Source organism: Cherax quadricarinatus, chromosome 13, assembly GCF_038502225.1.
Source record: "Cherax quadricarinatus isolate ZL_2023a chromosome 13, ASM3850222v1, whole genome shotgun sequence".
Classification (NCBI taxonomy): domain Eukaryota; kingdom Metazoa; phylum Arthropoda; class Malacostraca; order Decapoda; family Parastacidae; genus Cherax; species Cherax quadricarinatus.
This window is the reverse complement of record NC_091304.1, coordinates 38,737,876-38,756,378: the sequence shown is the minus strand read 5'-3', so window position 1 is coordinate 38,756,378 and position 18,503 is coordinate 38,737,876. Positions and strand designations below refer to the sequence as shown.

The 18,503-nt window shown below is 40.4% G+C and overlaps 1 protein-coding gene across 1 annotated transcript in view; it reads left to right on the top strand.

The window, feature by feature from the left end:
* Nucleotides 1–18,503, top strand: part of LOC138852659 (uncharacterized) — an 85,850-nt gene that overhangs the window by 54,169 nt on the left and 13,178 nt on the right. The window contains exon 4 of the mRNA XM_070084749.1: nt 15,958–16,170. Coding sequence (XP_069940850.1) covers nt 15,958–16,170 — 213 coding nt within the window. The remainder of the gene's footprint in view (nt 1–15,957; nt 16,171–18,503) is intronic.

Sequence of the window (18,503 nt, the reverse complement as noted above, 5' to 3'; positions counted from 1 at the left end):
CAATTAGGTTTCAAAAGTGTTAATAATATATCAGGATTGATGTCTACACTTGTCTTATTACTACACTTGTCTTATGTCTACACTTGTCTTATTACTACACTTGTCTTATCTCCTGCATGTAAATTTAGGCAATTTGTTTAATGTCTGGTATTTTCTTTTCATTACAAAACAGCTTGATATATCACATAGGTTATTATACTGTCTCTATATTCCTCAATAAGTGGTCAATTTGGTACATGGTGTTAAAACACGTGACCATAACACTGACCACATACTTTGTATTGAGTTTGATAATCATCTGTGAATCTGACAAAGCGCCAGAAGAACTTGTAAAACACACACACACACACACACACATGGTACGTGGCGAGGTGTCAGAGTGGGCACCTGTGACCAGCGGGGTCCCGCAGGGGTCAGTCCTAGGACCAGTGCTGTTTCTGGTATTTGTGAACGACATGACGGAAGGAATAGACTCTGAGGTGTCCCTGTTTGCAGATGACGTGAAGTTGATGAGAAGAATTCACTCGATCGAAGACCAGGCAGAACTACAAAGGGATCTGGACAGGCTGCAGACCTGGTCCAGCAATTGGCTCCTGGAATTCAATCCCACCAAGTGCAAAGTCATGAAGATTGGGGAAGGGCAAAGAAGACCGCAGACGGAGTACAGTCTAGGGGGCCAGAGACTACAAACCTCACTCAAGGAAAAAGATCTTGGGGTGAGTATAACACCAGGCACATCTGAAGCGCACATCAACCAAATAACTGCTGCAGCATATGGGCGCCTAGCAAACCTCAGAACAGCATTCCGACATCTTAATAAGGAATCATTCAGGACCCTGTACACCGTGTACGTTAGGCCCATATTGGAGTATGCGGCACCAGTTTGGAACCCACACCTAGCCAAGCACGTGAAGAAACAAGAGAAAGTGCAAAGGTTTGCAACAAGACTAGTCCCAGAGCTAAGAGGTATGTCCTACGAGGAGAGGTTAAGGGAAATCAACCTGACGACACTGGAGGACAGGAGAGATAGGGGGGACATGATAGCGACATACAAAATACTGAGAGGAATTGACAAGGTGGACAAAGACAGGATGTTCCAGAGATTGGACACAGTAACAAGGGGACACAGTTGGAAGCTGAAGACACAGATGAATCACAGGGATGTTAGGAAGTATTTCTTCAGCCACAGAGTAGTCAGTAAGTGGAATAGTTTGGGAAGCGATGTAGTGGAGGCAGGATCCATACATAGCTTTAAGCAGAGGTATGATAAAGCTCACGGCTCAGGGAGAGTGACCTAGTAGCGATCAGTGAAGAGGCGGGGCCAGGAGCTCGGACTCGACCCCCGCAACCTCAACTAGGTGAGTACAACTAGGTGAGTACACACACAGAATAGCAATTTCCGCGCGCGCTCGACCAAAAATCGAAAAATTATGGAAATTGAGTTATATATACCGAGAAATAGCTTAACTCTTTGGCAACACAATGGTACCAGAATGAATGTTCTACGACGTTTCTACAAGAAATTACAGTCATTTATATGAGGTAAGGTGACGGTGATATTGGTAGCGAGTCTGCTCACAGCCCATATATATTTTGGAAATTTTTCCTTGTTTTTTATCGCTTTTTCTTGGTCTGGTGGCTAAAGCTCCCGCTTCACACACGGAGGGCCCGGGTTCGATTCCCGGCGGGTGGAAACATTTGACACGTTTCCTTACACCTGTTGTCCTGTTCACCTAGCAGCAAATAGGTACCTGGGTGTTAGTCGACTGGTGTGGGTCACATCCTGGGGGACAAGATTAAGTAAGTAAGTAAGTAAGTAAGTAAGTTTATTCAGGTATACACAAATACAGTTACATAGAATTATCATACATAGCAGCATATGTGTAGAGAACCTGGGATAACCCAAAAAAGTCAGACAGAGTGACTTATTTCCATTGGGGTCCTTTTACCTTATTATTATAGTATAAAGGTTATAATATTTTCTTATTGTTCTACAATGAAGATAACATCTTATTATCATACTAAAAAGACTATCTGCGACACCAAGGTCATTAAGACTATCTACAATACGAGGGTCATTACAAGGAATAAGGTAAAATTTACACGTATGTTAGCTAAAAAATAGAAAATCATTCCCCTCCCTTTCTGTAGCTACATTCATCAGACACCTTTTGGCACTCTTCTTGAACTGGTTCACGCTATGACTGGCTTTGACATGTGCGGGTAGTCTGTTCCATTCCTTTATTGCTGTACAATAAAAGGTGTTTGAAGCCTGGCCACTGACTGTGGGTACTACAAAGTTGTGCTCTCTCCCCCTAGTTCTATGGTTGCTTTGGTTCCCAGCCTTGACAAAATTGACAGCAAGATATTCTGGACATTGCTTGTGAGCAATTTTATAAACATGATTTAGCTTCAGTTGTTTTACTCTGTCTTCAACATTCAGCATATCCAACTGCTGTAATTCATCCTGGCCTACATGTTCTCTTGGTCCCAGCCCCAGGATGAATCTTACGATTTTGTTCTGGGTGATTTGCAGTCTATCTTTCAGTTTTTTTGTCAAGGCAGAGTACCAAGAAGAGCAAGCGTAATCCATATGGCATTGTATAAGGGCTAGACATAGAGTCCTGCGAGCCTCAGTAGGTAGACACTGTGCTTGTCTATACAGGAACTTCAGTCTGGCATTTGCTTTCTTTACTACACTGTTCCCTATCAATTCTCCTGACATGCATGGGTCAAAGGGGATTCCCAAATATTTTACTGATGAAACCAAAGTGATGGGCTCCCCATTACATTGAACATTAAAATTATTTACCCTTCTCAGTTTATGTTTCGTGCCAAAGAGAATGGCTTCAGTTTTCCCTAGGTGTAATGATAGTTTGTTGTCTACTAACCATTTGCTGCAGGACTCCAGTTCCAGTGTTAAAACATTAGCAATATCTTGTGGGTCTTTACCTGACACTAACAGAGCACTGTCATCTGCATACAGTAGGAGTTTGCACTTGACACTGATAGGCATATCATTGACATAACATAAGAATAATAAGGGACCCAGAATACTACCTTGGGGAACTCCACATGTTATCGGCAGGGGTTCTGATTCTGTTTTGTTGATTTTGACTATTTGTCTCCTGTTGCTAAGGTAGGACTTAAACCAGTCTACAGAACCTATACCGATAGTTTGAAGTTTATTACATAATATATTGTGGTTGACAGTATCGAAGGCCTTTTGCAGGTCTAAGGTTACCATGCCTATGAGGTTCCCCTTTGACATTTCAGTTCTCAGGTAATCCATCAGATTAATAAGGGAGGTGTCGGTTGAGTAGGATCTTCTAAAGCCCGATTGATAGCTATGGAGAATGTTGTTGGCATTAAGGTACTTAACTACTTGAGAATACACCGCCCTCTCTAGAATTTTAGATATTATACTGAGTATACTAACAGGCCTATAGTTGCTTACATCAGACCTACTATTTTTCTTGAAGATAGGAGTAACTCTGGCCTCCTTGAACCCCTCCGGTACTGTATTAGTGGTGATTGATAGATTTATTATGCGAGCAATAGGGATTGACAGTTCAGAAGCACCATCTTTTAGGAACTTAGACGGGATGTTATCAGGGCCTGTGCTCTTAGTTGGGTTTAACCTGCTTAGTTCTTTTTGAATAAAGTCATGAGATACACTTACTAGTTGACAACTGTTTGGGGTTACCCCTTTATTGGTATAGTATGTTTGAAACTTATCAGACTCTGTGTTAAAGGTATTTGATGCAGCTGGTAGTTTACTTACTAGTGTTGATGCAACAGATGTGTAGTATGAATTAAAGCAATTTGCCACCTTAGATGTTTCGTGGCATACCTCATTATCGATAGTGAGTACTATGTTAGACCTATCTACTGGCTTATGGCTATACCCCAACTGTTTTAGTTGTTGCCAGAGCTTTCTGGGGTTATGCTTATACTCTTCAATTTTTGAGCAGTAGTGCTTTGCCTTTGCTCCTTTTATAAGTCTCTGTACTCTGTTCCTCACCCTTTGGAATTCATTTAGTGCTGCAATATCCTGTCTGTTTGCTTTAAATCTTTTTAGCAGCTGGTCTCTGAATTTCATATTATCTAATATCTCAGTATTCATCCAGGGTTCAGTTCTTCGTTTAATCCTAACCTCTTTAACTGGTGCAATATTATCAAGGATGGTAGTGAACATTGTTTTGAATTTTTCCCAGGCATCGTTTACGTCCGTGCAACTTGTTATCTCTGTCCAGTCACAATTGTGTAGCCTATTTACCAGTGTTTCTTTACTGTAGTTTCTAGTTGACCTCATTTTTATTGTCCTGTGTAGGCCTATCCTATCCCTAGTTATTTTCCTGGTGCAGTAAATGATGAAATGATCACTAAGACCTGTGGTAATGACGCCTGACTGACTAATGTTCTCAGAGCGGTTACAAAGTATGTGGTCAATTAGGGTGGCTGAGAACTGTGTGATCCGGGTTGGAGTATTAATAAGTTGAGTGTAACTATTTAATCCTAGAATTTGCTTATACCTTTTGCATAGCCCGTTATTTTGCTGCTGAAAACAGATATTGAAGTCGCCCAGTATTATTGTCTCGCAATTGTTTTCAACTCCGGACAAGACTCTGGAAAAGTCTTCTAAGAACTGGTCCTGGGTAGGAGGGCGGTAACTAGTTCCTACTAAGATGGGTTTGGTCTTAGGAAGCAGCACTTCAAACCATAGAATCTCCAGTTTATTGTTATTTAAATCAGGTCCTCGATGACGCACTGACTTTCTTGGGTTATCCTGGGTGGCTAACCCTCCGGGGTTAAAAATCCGAACGAAATCTTATCTTATCTTCAATATAATAACTGACTACTTGGCATCATAAAACTGAAGGCGGAGCTTATCCCTAGATTTAGCAACAGTCATTAATCATATCATGACGCGCGGAAGGGTTGCCGCGCCAGGAGAAATCACTTCATTATTACGCTTATATCAGCTTATATATCAACTCTACAGCTTATTTATCTATCAGAATTGATCTAATATGATATAATAAACACTCTAAATAACATACAAACATGTTATATACTCTAGACTGAAAAAAATAGGCCATAATATGGCGAGAAATTATCGGGAATATTTCGATAAATATTGAGTTACTCCTCTCCGTGTCGTATTCTTTGGTCTCTGAGTGAGAGAAAACGGTGTTTTGAAGAGGGTAACTGCACTAGAACATCAGTTTACTAAGAAATACACCCAAACAAACGCGATTTTCGCAATTTTTTTTTTTTTTTTAAAAGGTGGGTCGGCCGGCGTTCCCGGCCGATATCTCGGAAGTAACTTATTCACCTAAGGTACCTGTTTCTGCCTTTATTACTTAATTAAATGGAATAATATTCACATAAATTGTAGAATAATGATTTCTCTGATTTTGTACAACCTTTTTTTGGAAATATTCCAAATACTTTCGGAGTTATGTGGGAGTAAAGGGCAGATTTTTTTTGCAACATTCCAGGAACTAACAAACTTTATTTTTTTGTGAAATAAAGATAAGTTATTTAGAGAAAAGGCGTTGAGTAAACTTCGTATAAGCATTGCTTTCTCGGCACCAAGTGTCCAAACAACCTTACGATGTCCCATATAGGAATAAATAGCCACCCAAGGGCATTTTTCAGCAAATCAGTCTTTATCAGTCTTTTCTCAGTTGTCGTTTGAGGTATATTTTTGATAAATATTTTCAAGAATGAGTGAAAACACTTTGTCTTGTGTACCAAAACTGGAGGAAATCGGACGGTAAACAAAAAAACAACGAGGAATGATAAAGCTCATGGAACAGAGAGAGGACCTAGTAGCGATCAGTGAAGAGGTAAGGCCAGCAGCTATATATCGACCCCTGCAACCACAAATAGGTGAGTACACACACACACACACACACACACACACACACACACACACACACACACACACATAAATAGCAGACCAAGTGTCTACCGACACTTGGTAACTCTCAAACAAACAAGATTCTTCTCCCTTCATACTTAAGAACTCACCATTTACACCGAAGACGCTCATAATTATCTTGTTTGTGGCTCTAAACAAGCCTACAAACAAACAACTCTCTCTCGCCTTCTGAGCTGCGCTAATGACCCCGCCGGGTTTATCTTCCCTTCATGTGTTATCAGGTAATCACTTCCGGTAAACCTCTCCCCTCTCTATCTGTCTGTCTCAGCTATTTTAAAATAATATTTAAACAAACTGATTACTTCTTAGATCTCATCATTACCTGGAGTGGCTTCCGGAGGTCACCGCCCCCGCGGCCCGGCCTCAGACCAGACCTTCTGGTTGCTTGTCTGAACAATCAAACTTTTAGTGCCTGCCTCCTGCAGTCCAAGGTATGCGCAACAACCCGGCTGATCAGGAACTGTATTGAGGAACCTATCGAGTTACCTCTTCAAGACAGCTAAGGGGTGTGTTGTCAGTTCCCTTTATCCATGATGGGAGGGTGCTAAAGAGTCGTGGTCCCTTAACACTTACTGAGTTTACTCTCGATTTGCTCATAGGTTCCCTGCATTTCATTGCAGATATCCTGCGCAGTCTGGTAAGCTGTGTGTGTTTATAAGCAGTAATTTTAGTGTGCGGGTTTGGGACTAATCCCTCCAGTATCTTCCAGGCGTAGATTATAATGTATCTTTCTACACATGGAGTATACTGGAGGGATATAGTCTCAAACCTGCACACCTTAACTGATAGACGGTGCAGTGAGAAACAAGGAAGTGGTGAGTACACTGAGAGAGAACTCAATAAGGACCTACTTTGTATAGGCCAGTAGGCCTGCTGCAGTGTTCCTCTTTTCTTATGTACCCTGCACCATCAATACCTTCAAATTCAACTGTCTGTCAGGATAATTTCTTGGGTTATCAACTTTCCGAGTAAATTCTTTCCATTATGTATATTCCGTTTTATATATAAACATATGACTGTCTCTCACGCAAATGATATTTGGGGATTCCCACCTCTTTTATACTGTTTTCTTTCACAATAACAGATACGTTATTCCAAAGTTTGTAAAAGTAATTTGATGTTAATAAATCATTTTTGTAAGATAAAATATTAACAAAGTTTTACGATAAACAAAATATCACCATAAAAAGAAACATAATATTGACTCATATAATATCGGTAATGGTAAAATTGGTTTTAAGGTCAGTAAGGTGTTTGTAAAAATATTTTTTTATGCTTTAGAGAGCGAAGAATTTAGAAGTAATCAAAGTAGTGGCAGGAATATGCTCGGGAAAGTGACTGTTTTAGCCTGAGAAGAATTTCTGGGTAAACAGAGTAACGTACACAAAAAGATTGTTTTCTGTTTTTTTGGTGATGAAGACAATGTTAACTAGAAATCTATATCCTTTAGTTTAAACATTTTTAAACAAACGATCCCATACTATTTCATGAGTCACTTTTAAAACAAGTTCCATCGTAATTATTATTATTATAATCAAGGGGGAAGCTCTAAACCCGGAGGATTATACAGCGCCTGGGGGGGGATGTGGAAGGCATTCAGGCTTATTAATTCGGGGAACTGGAGCACAGATCCAATTCCCTAAATCAAGAGCCCCTCACCAACATCAAATAACCTTCCCTGAGGGGGTTTCCATCGTAAACAAGACCAACTTAGAGGATCTTACCTATTAAGAGAATGTGATCAATGTGATCCAGGGTCAGTGTTTCTCATCCCCCCTCAGATAAAACTATGTTTTTCTTGGTATCTTAGGGTAAGACAAAATGTGTCTGATGCTATGCACTTTTAAGAAAATCGTTACAAACTTACGTATATTTGTATCTTGTTACATGGTGTCAGAGAACAGGTGCTGATAAAATCGGCACCTGCTAAGATATATAAATTCTAAGGAAGAATTTCATTATTATAAGATAAATCTAAAGACAAGAGAGCGTCACAGATGATTGTTACTATTGATTTTAAAATAAGGACGTGTACAACAGAAATGTGACACAGAACTGTTTACTTAGTAGTTACTGATGCCCAGGAATCATGCTAAATGATTATCAAAACTTCACAGACACTCACAGTTCTCAAGTAAGGATTGTGCAGAAAGTTCATCAGAAACCTTGTTGTAAGGCAGATTCTTTGATGTACTGGTTTCATATATTGAATCCAACAGGGAGTCAAGGGAAGCCAGGTCAGTCTTCAGAATAGGAGACCTAAAAACCCTTTGCATATACAGGCTATCTGAGCCTGGTATGAATTGCCTGTTGATGCTCCTAGACTCAAAAATCAGATATTGGCTGCAATTCCCGATCTTAGATCCCATACCGAATGCACGGATGTTCTACTTGCATATGACCAAGATATTGGGACAGTTTCACTTTTACCTAAAGTTCATCTCAAGAGGGTTTGTCGCACACATGATCAAACGCTCTGCCACTTGAACTAGATCAGGACTATGGAAAAGTAAATGGCTAGGTAAAGGATGATGGTGGGGCTGTTGGTCTGAGAACCTAAATGCTCTACATTGCTGGATTGTGGCAGGACCTGAAATATCAAGGACGAGAGAATCTGAAGATGTTAACACAAATTATTCAACAAAATACCATGAGCAAACCACATCAGTTTAAACATTGTTTTGCCAAGGAAGAGAGAGCTTTTGTTGTCTCTGAAGAAATTGAAAACTCTTTCAAAGAAAACAGTGGTGATCGGCTCACAATGGATACAAAGTTTATCATGGACTCTGATGTGCAGAAGACTATAGGAAAAGTGTACGAAGTGGGCCAGGAGCAATATGACTTTTTCGTCAAAGAAAGGTTTATGGGCAGAACAACGCCGTACAAAGAGCCAATCAAAAGAGTAAACCCCAGTTGCCCTTGAGACAGCAACGTCCTTAGAAACAGAAGTCCCAGGTGGAAACAGTATAGGAAGGCTGCACTCTGTTATCCAGGTTGTACATTGCATAGAAGTCCAGAGAAGGCAATCTTGAACAGTCATTTTGAGCATGATTATTTTTGAGCATGGCTACTGTTACCTTTCAAAGCTGGTGACAAAATCTGACACCAAGGCAGATTTATTTGCGGAGCCTGAGTCCTTGTCACAACCAGTAGAAGTAAGCCCACGAGTGATTACATCGATACTGGATGGTGCATTGACAGTTTCTATGCTGTCACCAGGAAACTACCAAACTTTTAATTATTACATGAAGGTGTTGTCTATGTCATATATGTAACATCAGCTAGAACATGTAGACAGAACTGACATAATGTGGGATATTTATAATCAAAATAGTCCAAAGGCAGTAACAAGAAAAAAAAAAGGAGAAAGGGGATTCGGAGAAGAGTTGAGCTTTCATCAAACTCCATCCAGTGCTTTCATTAAAGGTGCCAAATAATTGAGTTTCCTTCGTGTTAATGAGAATAAAACCCTAGCTCTTTCACTTGCTGGTAGAAGAGGTTACATTCACCAACTTTCAAGGCAAATAAATATACAACACCCAAGGTGTCTAAGTGCTTTCATCACCAAGGAGAGAGGACAACAGTCGAAGTGAGCCGTGTTCACATGAAGAAACGGACACACGCTTAGTACTGCATGTGTCAGATGCAATACATCACAACTACGAGATTATAGTAAGAACATCAGACGTAGATGTAGCAGTGCTAATTTTGGCCAAATTACACAGTACCAGCAAAAGAAGCTTGAAGTAGGGAGGCGCCGTAGATACATTCCAGCTCATACTGTTGCAGCTACTTTGGACCAATCAAAAGCTGCAGCATTAATAATTGCTAATTAGCATGAATCACTGGTAACTGTCATAAAACATTACTAATGTTGTACCACTGTGTTATAAAATTATTCTTTGCGAGAAAATAAAAAAAGAAAGAATGGAGTAGCTGAGCCGTAGTTTCAGATGTGACTGATGTCTTCCAGCTTCTGGCGGATGCTCCACCTAGTATCCATAGCAGTGTTTTTGACCAGCTTGAGAAATAAGTTGTTCTCATGTATGACAAAACACGTGGACTGTCCAAAGTTTATAAAACAGTGTCTTTGCCAGACGATCTGGCGCTTTGGTTAATATCCCTCAAACACAAACAGATCTCAACAACATGCCTATCAAGGTGGGGATGTCCGGGTTCAAGTTCTGCAAAAAAATAAGAGAACCAATGCTACCAAGTCTAGGTGACTGGGGATGGTAGGACTGTGACAAATCATGGAAATCAAAGGTTAGGTTAGGTAAGGTTCGTCAGGAAACAGGACAAGTGTTTCCTGACGCGGGTCTTAGTCAGATGATGACACGCCTTTGGAGCTTTTGATCATCTGACCGAGGCCTTCCGCTAGCTTACCGGTCCACCCCTTTAAAAATTATAGTCATTTATAACCATTGTTATTAATTGGAAATCAAGGCAGACTACTGTTAACCAAGCAGAAGACGTATTCTGTGAGGGAGATAATTGGAATAAAATTATTGACGTAGGTGAAACATCCAGAGACATCCAAAAACGTATTTCAGAACACTAATGCGCCAGCAGAATGGACTTTAGGAACGCTTTTGCACAGAAACCTCCATAGCCATTTAATTAACTAAAGAGTCGCCAGGCTCATCACCAGGAGAGAAGACACTCGGAGATATAGGATCTTGGTATTATCTCTCATCTGTACATCCAACAATTTCATCTACAATATAGATGAGTCTTGTGCCAGGAAACCTCTTCATCGTTATCCTATATACCAACAGGCCTGTGATTGGAGGATCCTTCTCGAATCCAACCTCTTCTCAGTCATCAGCATTCCTTACCTTCACCTTCACCTCGCTATACATTATACTACACTTGTGCCTACTTTTCCAACGCTGTGAACTGATGCATTGTAACTGGCAAAAAGGCGTGAAGGGGACTGTGCTAGTGCAACAAGGCCATCTACCAGTGTACTGCTACAGTATTTGTTGACGTGACGACAACTCTACCAAGAGTGATATCAGTGTAAAGTTTTTCCTTGCCATGGCCTTGTGGCTGTATTGTTTGATTTTGTACATACAAAGAAAACCTCAGTATAGACCCACAAGTACATACAACTCTGTTTAATTGTTTCATAATTGTCATAGACAAATTTTGATTTGTGTCTGGTGTTAGGAATGAATGTATGTGCCTCAGTGTTTATCAATATTTCCTGATGTAAATATGAATATTCTTTATTGTAATTTCATTTCAAGTGGACCGAGATGTGATATTATATGAAGACAGTTTTTAATTGATGAGGTAATTCGCTAAACACCATAGCTACGACATTCAATCAGGTATTGTCCTGTTTTGTTTCTATAGTGTTCTTCGAATTTTATGTGTATTTAACTATCATTGGGTGTGTCTGGGTTGTATGCTGAAGATACATGCGTTCGAATAAATTGGCTGCCATTTTGAAAGAAAATGTGGGTGGCAGCCGCCAGGGGCGCTGCCGGCGGCGACACACATTTGTTAACATTCAATAAAGTTTATTTTAACTGTGTTTCAGGTTTCACGCTTTTAATGCAAAGTGCGTGATTATTTACTTAACTGTCCCACTACATGATGAATTATATTAGTTTAGAATAAAACGAAACATTGTTTGGAGAAAGTTGAAGTGGAGAGGAGGTGAGAGACGTATAGAGAGGTGGAAAAGGGAGGTATAAAGAGGTGGTGGAGATGAGGTAGAGGTATAGAGGTGGTTGAGAGGAGGTAGAGGTATAGAGGTGGTTGAGAGGAGGTAGAGGTATAGAGGTGGTTGAGAGGAGGTAGAGGTATAGAGGTGGTGGAGATGAGGTAGAGGTATAGAGGTGGTGGAGAGGAGGTAGAGGTATAGAGGTGGTTGAGAGGAGGTAGAGGTATAGAGGTGGTTGAGAGGAGGTAGAGGTATAGAGGTGGTGGAGATGAGGTAGAGGTATAGAGGTGGTTGAGAGGAGGTAGAGGTATAGAGGTGGTTGAGAGGAGGTAGAGGTATAGAGGTGGTTGAGAGGAGGTAGAGGTATAGAGGTGGTTGAGAGGAGGTAGAGGTATAGAGGTGGTGGAGATGAGGTAGAGGTATAGAGGTGGTGGAGAGGAGGTAGAGGTATAGAGGTGGTGGAGAGGAGGTAGAGGTATAGAGGTGGTTGAGAGGAGGTAGAGGTATAGAGGTGGTGGAGATGAGGTAGAGGTATAGAGGTGGTTGAGAGGAGGTAGAGGTATAGAGGTGGTTGAGAGGAGGTAGAGGTATAGAGGTGGTTGAGAGGAGGTAGAGGTATAGAGGTGGTGGAGATGAGGTAGAGGTATAGAGGTGGTTGAGAGGAGGTAGAGGTATAGAGGTGGTGGAGATGAGGTAGAGGTATAGAGGTGGTGGAGAGGAGGTAGAGGTATAGAGGTGGTTGAGAGGAGGTAGAGGTATAGAGGTGGTGGAGATGAGGTAGAGGTATAGAGGTGGTTGAGAGGAGGTAGAGGTATAGAGGTGGTGGAGATGAGGTAGAGGTATAGAGGTGGTGGAGAGGAGGTAGAGGTATAGAGGTGGTTGAGAGGAGGTAGAGGTATATAGAGGTGGTGGAGAGCTCTCTTCCGCTGCTCCCACTCACCTTTACAGAGGAATCTGATGGCATGTTGGTGATATCTGACACGTCACTAATGTTGTGGTCGCCAGGTCGTTACTAAATATTTAATGTTGATAAGCTTTTATATACTTTCTACTACTACTGTTTCAATATCTTTCCTTCGCTTGTCTGGTCCCTGGCACCGGTCTGCTGGATGAAATCTCATTCTAGTTAGTGTCGTTTCCTTCACGATTCTACCTGGAGTTCCTTTGCATTTCCGCAACACTGCAAGTTCCTGAAGATGTGCTTATGTATATATGTCGTGCCGAATAGGTAAAATTGGTCAGTTAGCAAGAACTCGTTTAAAATTAAGTCCTTTCTAAAAATTTTCTCTTTTATGTTTAAAGATATATTTTTTCATTTATGCTAATGTGAAAATTAATAATTTTGTACCAAAAGAACCTTAGAAAACTTATCTAACCTTATTATAACAAGCGCAATTAAATTTAGCCTAATCCAATTAAATATATTTTAGATAAATTTACAATAATTTAATAATACACAAACACAATGAAATAAATCTTTTCGTTAGGTTCAGAATGAATTTTGAGAAATTATTACACAAATTTTTGCTTGCCTTATTCGGCAAGAAGAGTGTTGCTGTTTAAGCCAAAATCGCTGGTTTTACCTATTCGGCACGACAATATAAATATTATCTCTACGTCCACATCAGGACTCGAACCTGCAAACTCTGCAGGTTCGAGTCCTGCATCAGAGTACTGCATCAGGTACTGTGTACTCTGATGCAGAGTTTACAGGTTCGATTCCTGCTATGGACGTAGAGATAATGTTTGTAAATAATTTCTCCTGTTTGCGAATTAAGCATATATATGTGTTTGTCAGTGTGTGTGTACTCACTCACCTATTTGTACTCACCTCTTTGTGGTTGCTGGGGTCGAGACATAACTCCTGGCCCCGCCTTTTCACTGATCGCTACTAGGTCCTCTATTCTCCTGCTCCATGAGCTTTATCATACCTCGTCTTAAAACTGCGTATGGATCATGCCTCCACCAAGTCACATGCCAGATTATTCCACTTCCTGACAACTCTATGACTAAACAAATACTTCCTAACATCTCTTTGACTCATCTGAGTCTTCAACTACCAATTATAACCCCCTTGTTTCTGTGTACCATCTCTGGAACATCTTCGCAGTATTTTATGTCATTATCATGTCTCCCCTAACCCTCCTGCCCTCCAGTGTCTAATTTCTTGACGTGTTTGACCAGATGTGGGTTACAAACTGCTGTTGCTGGTGTGTGTGTGTGTACTCACCTAGTTGAGGTTGCGGGGGTCGAGTCCGAGCTCCTGGCGTGTGTGTGTGTGTGTGTGTGTGTGTGTGTGTGTGTGTGTGTGTGTGTGTGCATGTTGCCACTTAAACCGAATCACCGAGTTTGACCTGCTCGGCAAGTGTGCACTTTGCTGAATTAGCAGAATGATTTTTTTTTCCACAAATCAGAGGAAATCAATCTAAACATAACGAACAAAATATGTATCATCGATTTGACACAGTATTTAATAAATTTAAACTACCCTATGCTCTATATAGCAGAATTTACCTAAAAAAATATGCTAGACTAAGTTAGGTTATGTGAGGTTTCTTAGTTTTTATCAAAAATAAAAATCTTTATATCAGTGACAATAAAAAAAATATCTTGCCGTCTGCCCAAGCTTGAAGGATAATTCCATTTCTATGTTTTTGATTGCCATAAGATCTGCATAGTTGGGGTGGCTTCCTTATTGCTGGGCATCCGGCTGTTGCAAGGTTCCACTTGAAGTTTCTAACCTCTTCATGCCTTGTAATCTTACAAATTTACAGCAAAGACCATGGTACCCGAATCGGTTTGCCGATTTACTGCCGCTGATATACATGTGTTCAGCTATTATGGGAGCAAAAAGGCGAAAGGCAACACCAGTGTACATGACGTGTGGTTCGAGGTAAGTGCTTAAGAAGGAGTTGGAGACAACCAACAGGTAATCCCTGGGTGAGCTGTTACTGCTTGGAGGCGGACTCCATCCTTCCCTGACACTCTGAAACAGTGTTGAGGCTATATTCTCTACTATTGGGCCATCGCAGTTGAAGTTGTTGGTGGGAGCAGGTCTGGTTTCAGAGCCCATTATATATATATATATATATATATATATATATATATATATATATATATATATATATATATATATATATATATATATATATATGTCATACTGAATAAGTAAAACTTGCGAGTTTGGCTTGAATAGCAATGTTCTTGCCGAATATGGGAAGCGAAAATTTGTGTATGCAATAATTTCGCAAAAATCATTCTGAGCCTAACGAAAAATATGTATTTCATTGTGTTTATTTATTATTAAATTATTGTAATCATATCTAAAATATACAGAGAAAGATCGCAGTCAGCAGGACTCGATATTGCTATTGAAAGATGGGCAAGATTCCCAGGCAACGCTATCCATTCATCCACAAAATTGTGGCTGAGTGGATAAGAGCACTGCCTGGGAATCTTGCCCGTCTCTCAGTAGCAGTATCGAGTCCTGCTGACTGCGATCTTTCTCTGTATATACCTGCTTGTTTCTGCATGGTGCATTGTTATCCAAGATGTATTTAGTTGAATTAGGCTAAATTAAATTGTGCTTGTCATAATAAGGTTAGGTAAGTTTTCTAAGGTTCTTTTGGCACAAAATTTTAAAGTTTTACATTAACTTGAATGAAAAAATGTATCTTTAAACGTACAAGAGAAAATTTTAGAATGGACTTAATTTTAGACGAGTTCTTGCTAATTGACCAATTTTACCTATTCGGCACAACAAATAAATAAATATATATATATATATATATATATATATATATATATATATATATATATATATATATATATATATATATATATATTCAACAAGTCAGCCGTTTCCCACCGAGGCAGGGTGACCCAAAAAAGAAAGAAAATCCCCAAAAAGAAAATACTTTCATTATTCAACACTTTCACCACACACACATTATCACTGTTTTTGCAGAGGTGCTCAGAATACAACAGTTTAGAAGCATATACATATGTGTGTGTGTGTGTGTTTATGCTTCGCAGAACAAGAAGTATTTACGAACATTTATCTCAGGCTGAAATAAGTTTATTCAGGTATATACATAGTTACATAGATTATCATACATAGCAGCATGTGTGTAAAAACCTAGGATAACCCCAAAAAATCAGAGTGACTTATTTCCCTTGGAGACTTGAACATACAAGCTCTGGTACAGTACACAGTACTGTACACACCATGCCAGACCGGACAATACTCTGGTACCCAGCCAAGCTAGGTGTTAGTCCCAGGGGAGCCAACACCAGATACTATGTTATGTAGCCTTGTCTCCTCCTCCCTCAGGTGCAAGAGCTCCTGAAGGGACTGGTGGAGTACTTTAGAGAGCTGTTCCTGCAGGCAGATCTAATTCGGGGCATCGAGCCTCCTACCGTGGGTAACTCCAGGATGCTGGAGGAGCGGTGGCGCCAGAGGCTGCAAGGTGTCCTACAACCACTGGCTGCCACCTACGGTCTCCTTGTTCTTGGTCATGACCTTAACAACCTCCATCACATGAAGGTACATAGCTACAAGGAGAGAGAGAGAAAGAGAGAGAGAGTGAGAGAGAGAAAGAGAGATAGAGACTTAGTGAGAACGAAAGATAACAAGATTTGAATAATATAATAATACACTGATAACATTACTATGATTTTACAGATTTTTTATGATAAAAATATTAATATCATTACTATTTACATTATTTTTCTCATGCAAAGCAGTGAGCATTTGTGAGTCCTTCAGTACTGAGTCCGTGTGAGTCCTTCAGTGCTGAGTCCGAGTGAGTACTTCAGTTATGAGTATGTGTGAGTCCTTCAGTGCTAAGTCCGTGTGAGTCCTTCAGTGCTAAGTCCGTGTGAGTCCTTCAGTGCTGAGTACGTGTGAGTCCAGGCCCTCCGTTGCCACCAATTTGTTGTAGGGGGTTCTTAAGGAGATACGAGGGTTGAAGGTAAACACCTTGTTGGATGGTAACACTATATATTGTCAGACTGTGATGAGAGGCGGGAGCCCAGGCATGCCCTGCTCGCCTGTCTATGTCTATCTGTCGAGTGAGGAAGAGGCAGCTCGTCACTCACTCACGCTGCATCCCGTGACGTCATAAAGTCACAGGCCTAAGGGATCTTCTATATAAACACATGGATGGTACTATGTTACTCAGCTAATCTATATAACACATATAAGGGGATCAGCACTATGCTGACAGCTCGGTCATGTTACGTATGTCGTCTCGACATACACTACTATGCTATAGGCTGAACAGGCAGGTGGTTCTGGGCTGATTCTATACAATAACAAATTCATATATAACTTAGAACTAATGGATGGTATCATAATGGATGTTAACATAATGAGTTTTATGTAATGGGTGTTAACATAATCACTTTTAATGTAACGAGTTTCATTGTAATGCATTACGACTTATAAGAACAAATCATTGTACAATATGGATGGAATTGATCGATCGATCTGTATTCATGCACTCTACGGATTCTGAGGAAGAATAAATATATACATGTATATATACAAGGTGAAATTAACAGCAAAGCAAATCTGGTGCACACATAAGAACATAAGAACATAAGAACGAAGGAACACTGCAGAAGGCCTACTGGCCCATGCGAGGCAGGTCCAAGTCTCCTACCGGCTTAAGCCAATGCACCCAACCTAGTCAGGTCAGGTCACATTGACTTAAGGGAGGAACACGGCAACCGACCTGGTAGCACAAGCTATCAGGTCTAACTCACACCCACCCACATCCACTCATGAATTTATCCAACCTATTTTTAAAGCTACACAACGTTCTGGCCTCTATAACGGTACTTGGGAGTTTGTTCCACTCATCCACAACTCTATTACCAAACCAGTACTTTCCTATATCCTTCCTGAATCTGAATTTTTCCAACTTAAAACCATTGCTGCGAGTCCTGTCTAGGTTAGATATTTTCAGCACACTATTTACATCCCCTTTATTTATTCCTGTCTTCCATTTATACACCTCAATCATATCCCCCCTAATTCTACGTCTTTCTAGAGAGTGCAGATTCAGGGCCCTTAGTCTATCCTCATAGGGAAGGTTTCTGATACATGGGATCAACTTTGTCATCCTCCTTTGTACATTTTCCAGAGAATTTATATCCATTCTGTAATAAGGTGACCAAAACTGTGCAGCATAATCTAAATGAGGCCTAACCAAGGATGTATAGAGTTGAAGAACAACCTGAGGACTCCTATTATTTATGCTTCTTGATATGAAGCCAAGGATTCTATTAGCTTTATTGCGAACACTTATGCACTGTTGTCTTGGTTTCAGATTACTGCTAACCAGAACTCCTAAATCTTTTTCGCAATCCGTAATATTAAGATCTACATTATTTAGTTTATATGTGGCATGGTTATTGTCCTGTCCAACATTTAGAACTTTGCATTTGTCTATATTAAACTGCATCTGCCACTTCTCCGACCACTGCATCAGTCTATTCAAATCTTCCTGGAGTGCTCGAATGTCCTCGTCAGAATGAATTCGACGGCCTATTTTGGTGTCATCGGCAAACTTGCCGATGTCGCTCTTTATGCCCTCATCTATGTCGTTTATGTAGATTGTGAACAGCAGGGGGCCCAACACTGACCCCTGTGGAACACCGCTCGTGACACTTCCCCACTCTGATTTCTCCCCATTTATGCAAACTCTCTGCTGCCTATTTGTCAACCATGCCTCTATCCAGGAAAAAATTTCTCCTCCTATTCCATGTGCTTTAATTTTCCTCAATAGTCTCTGATGTGGGACCCTGTCAAAAGCCTTACTGAAGTCCATATACACAATATCATATTCATTACCATGATCTACCTCCTCAAAT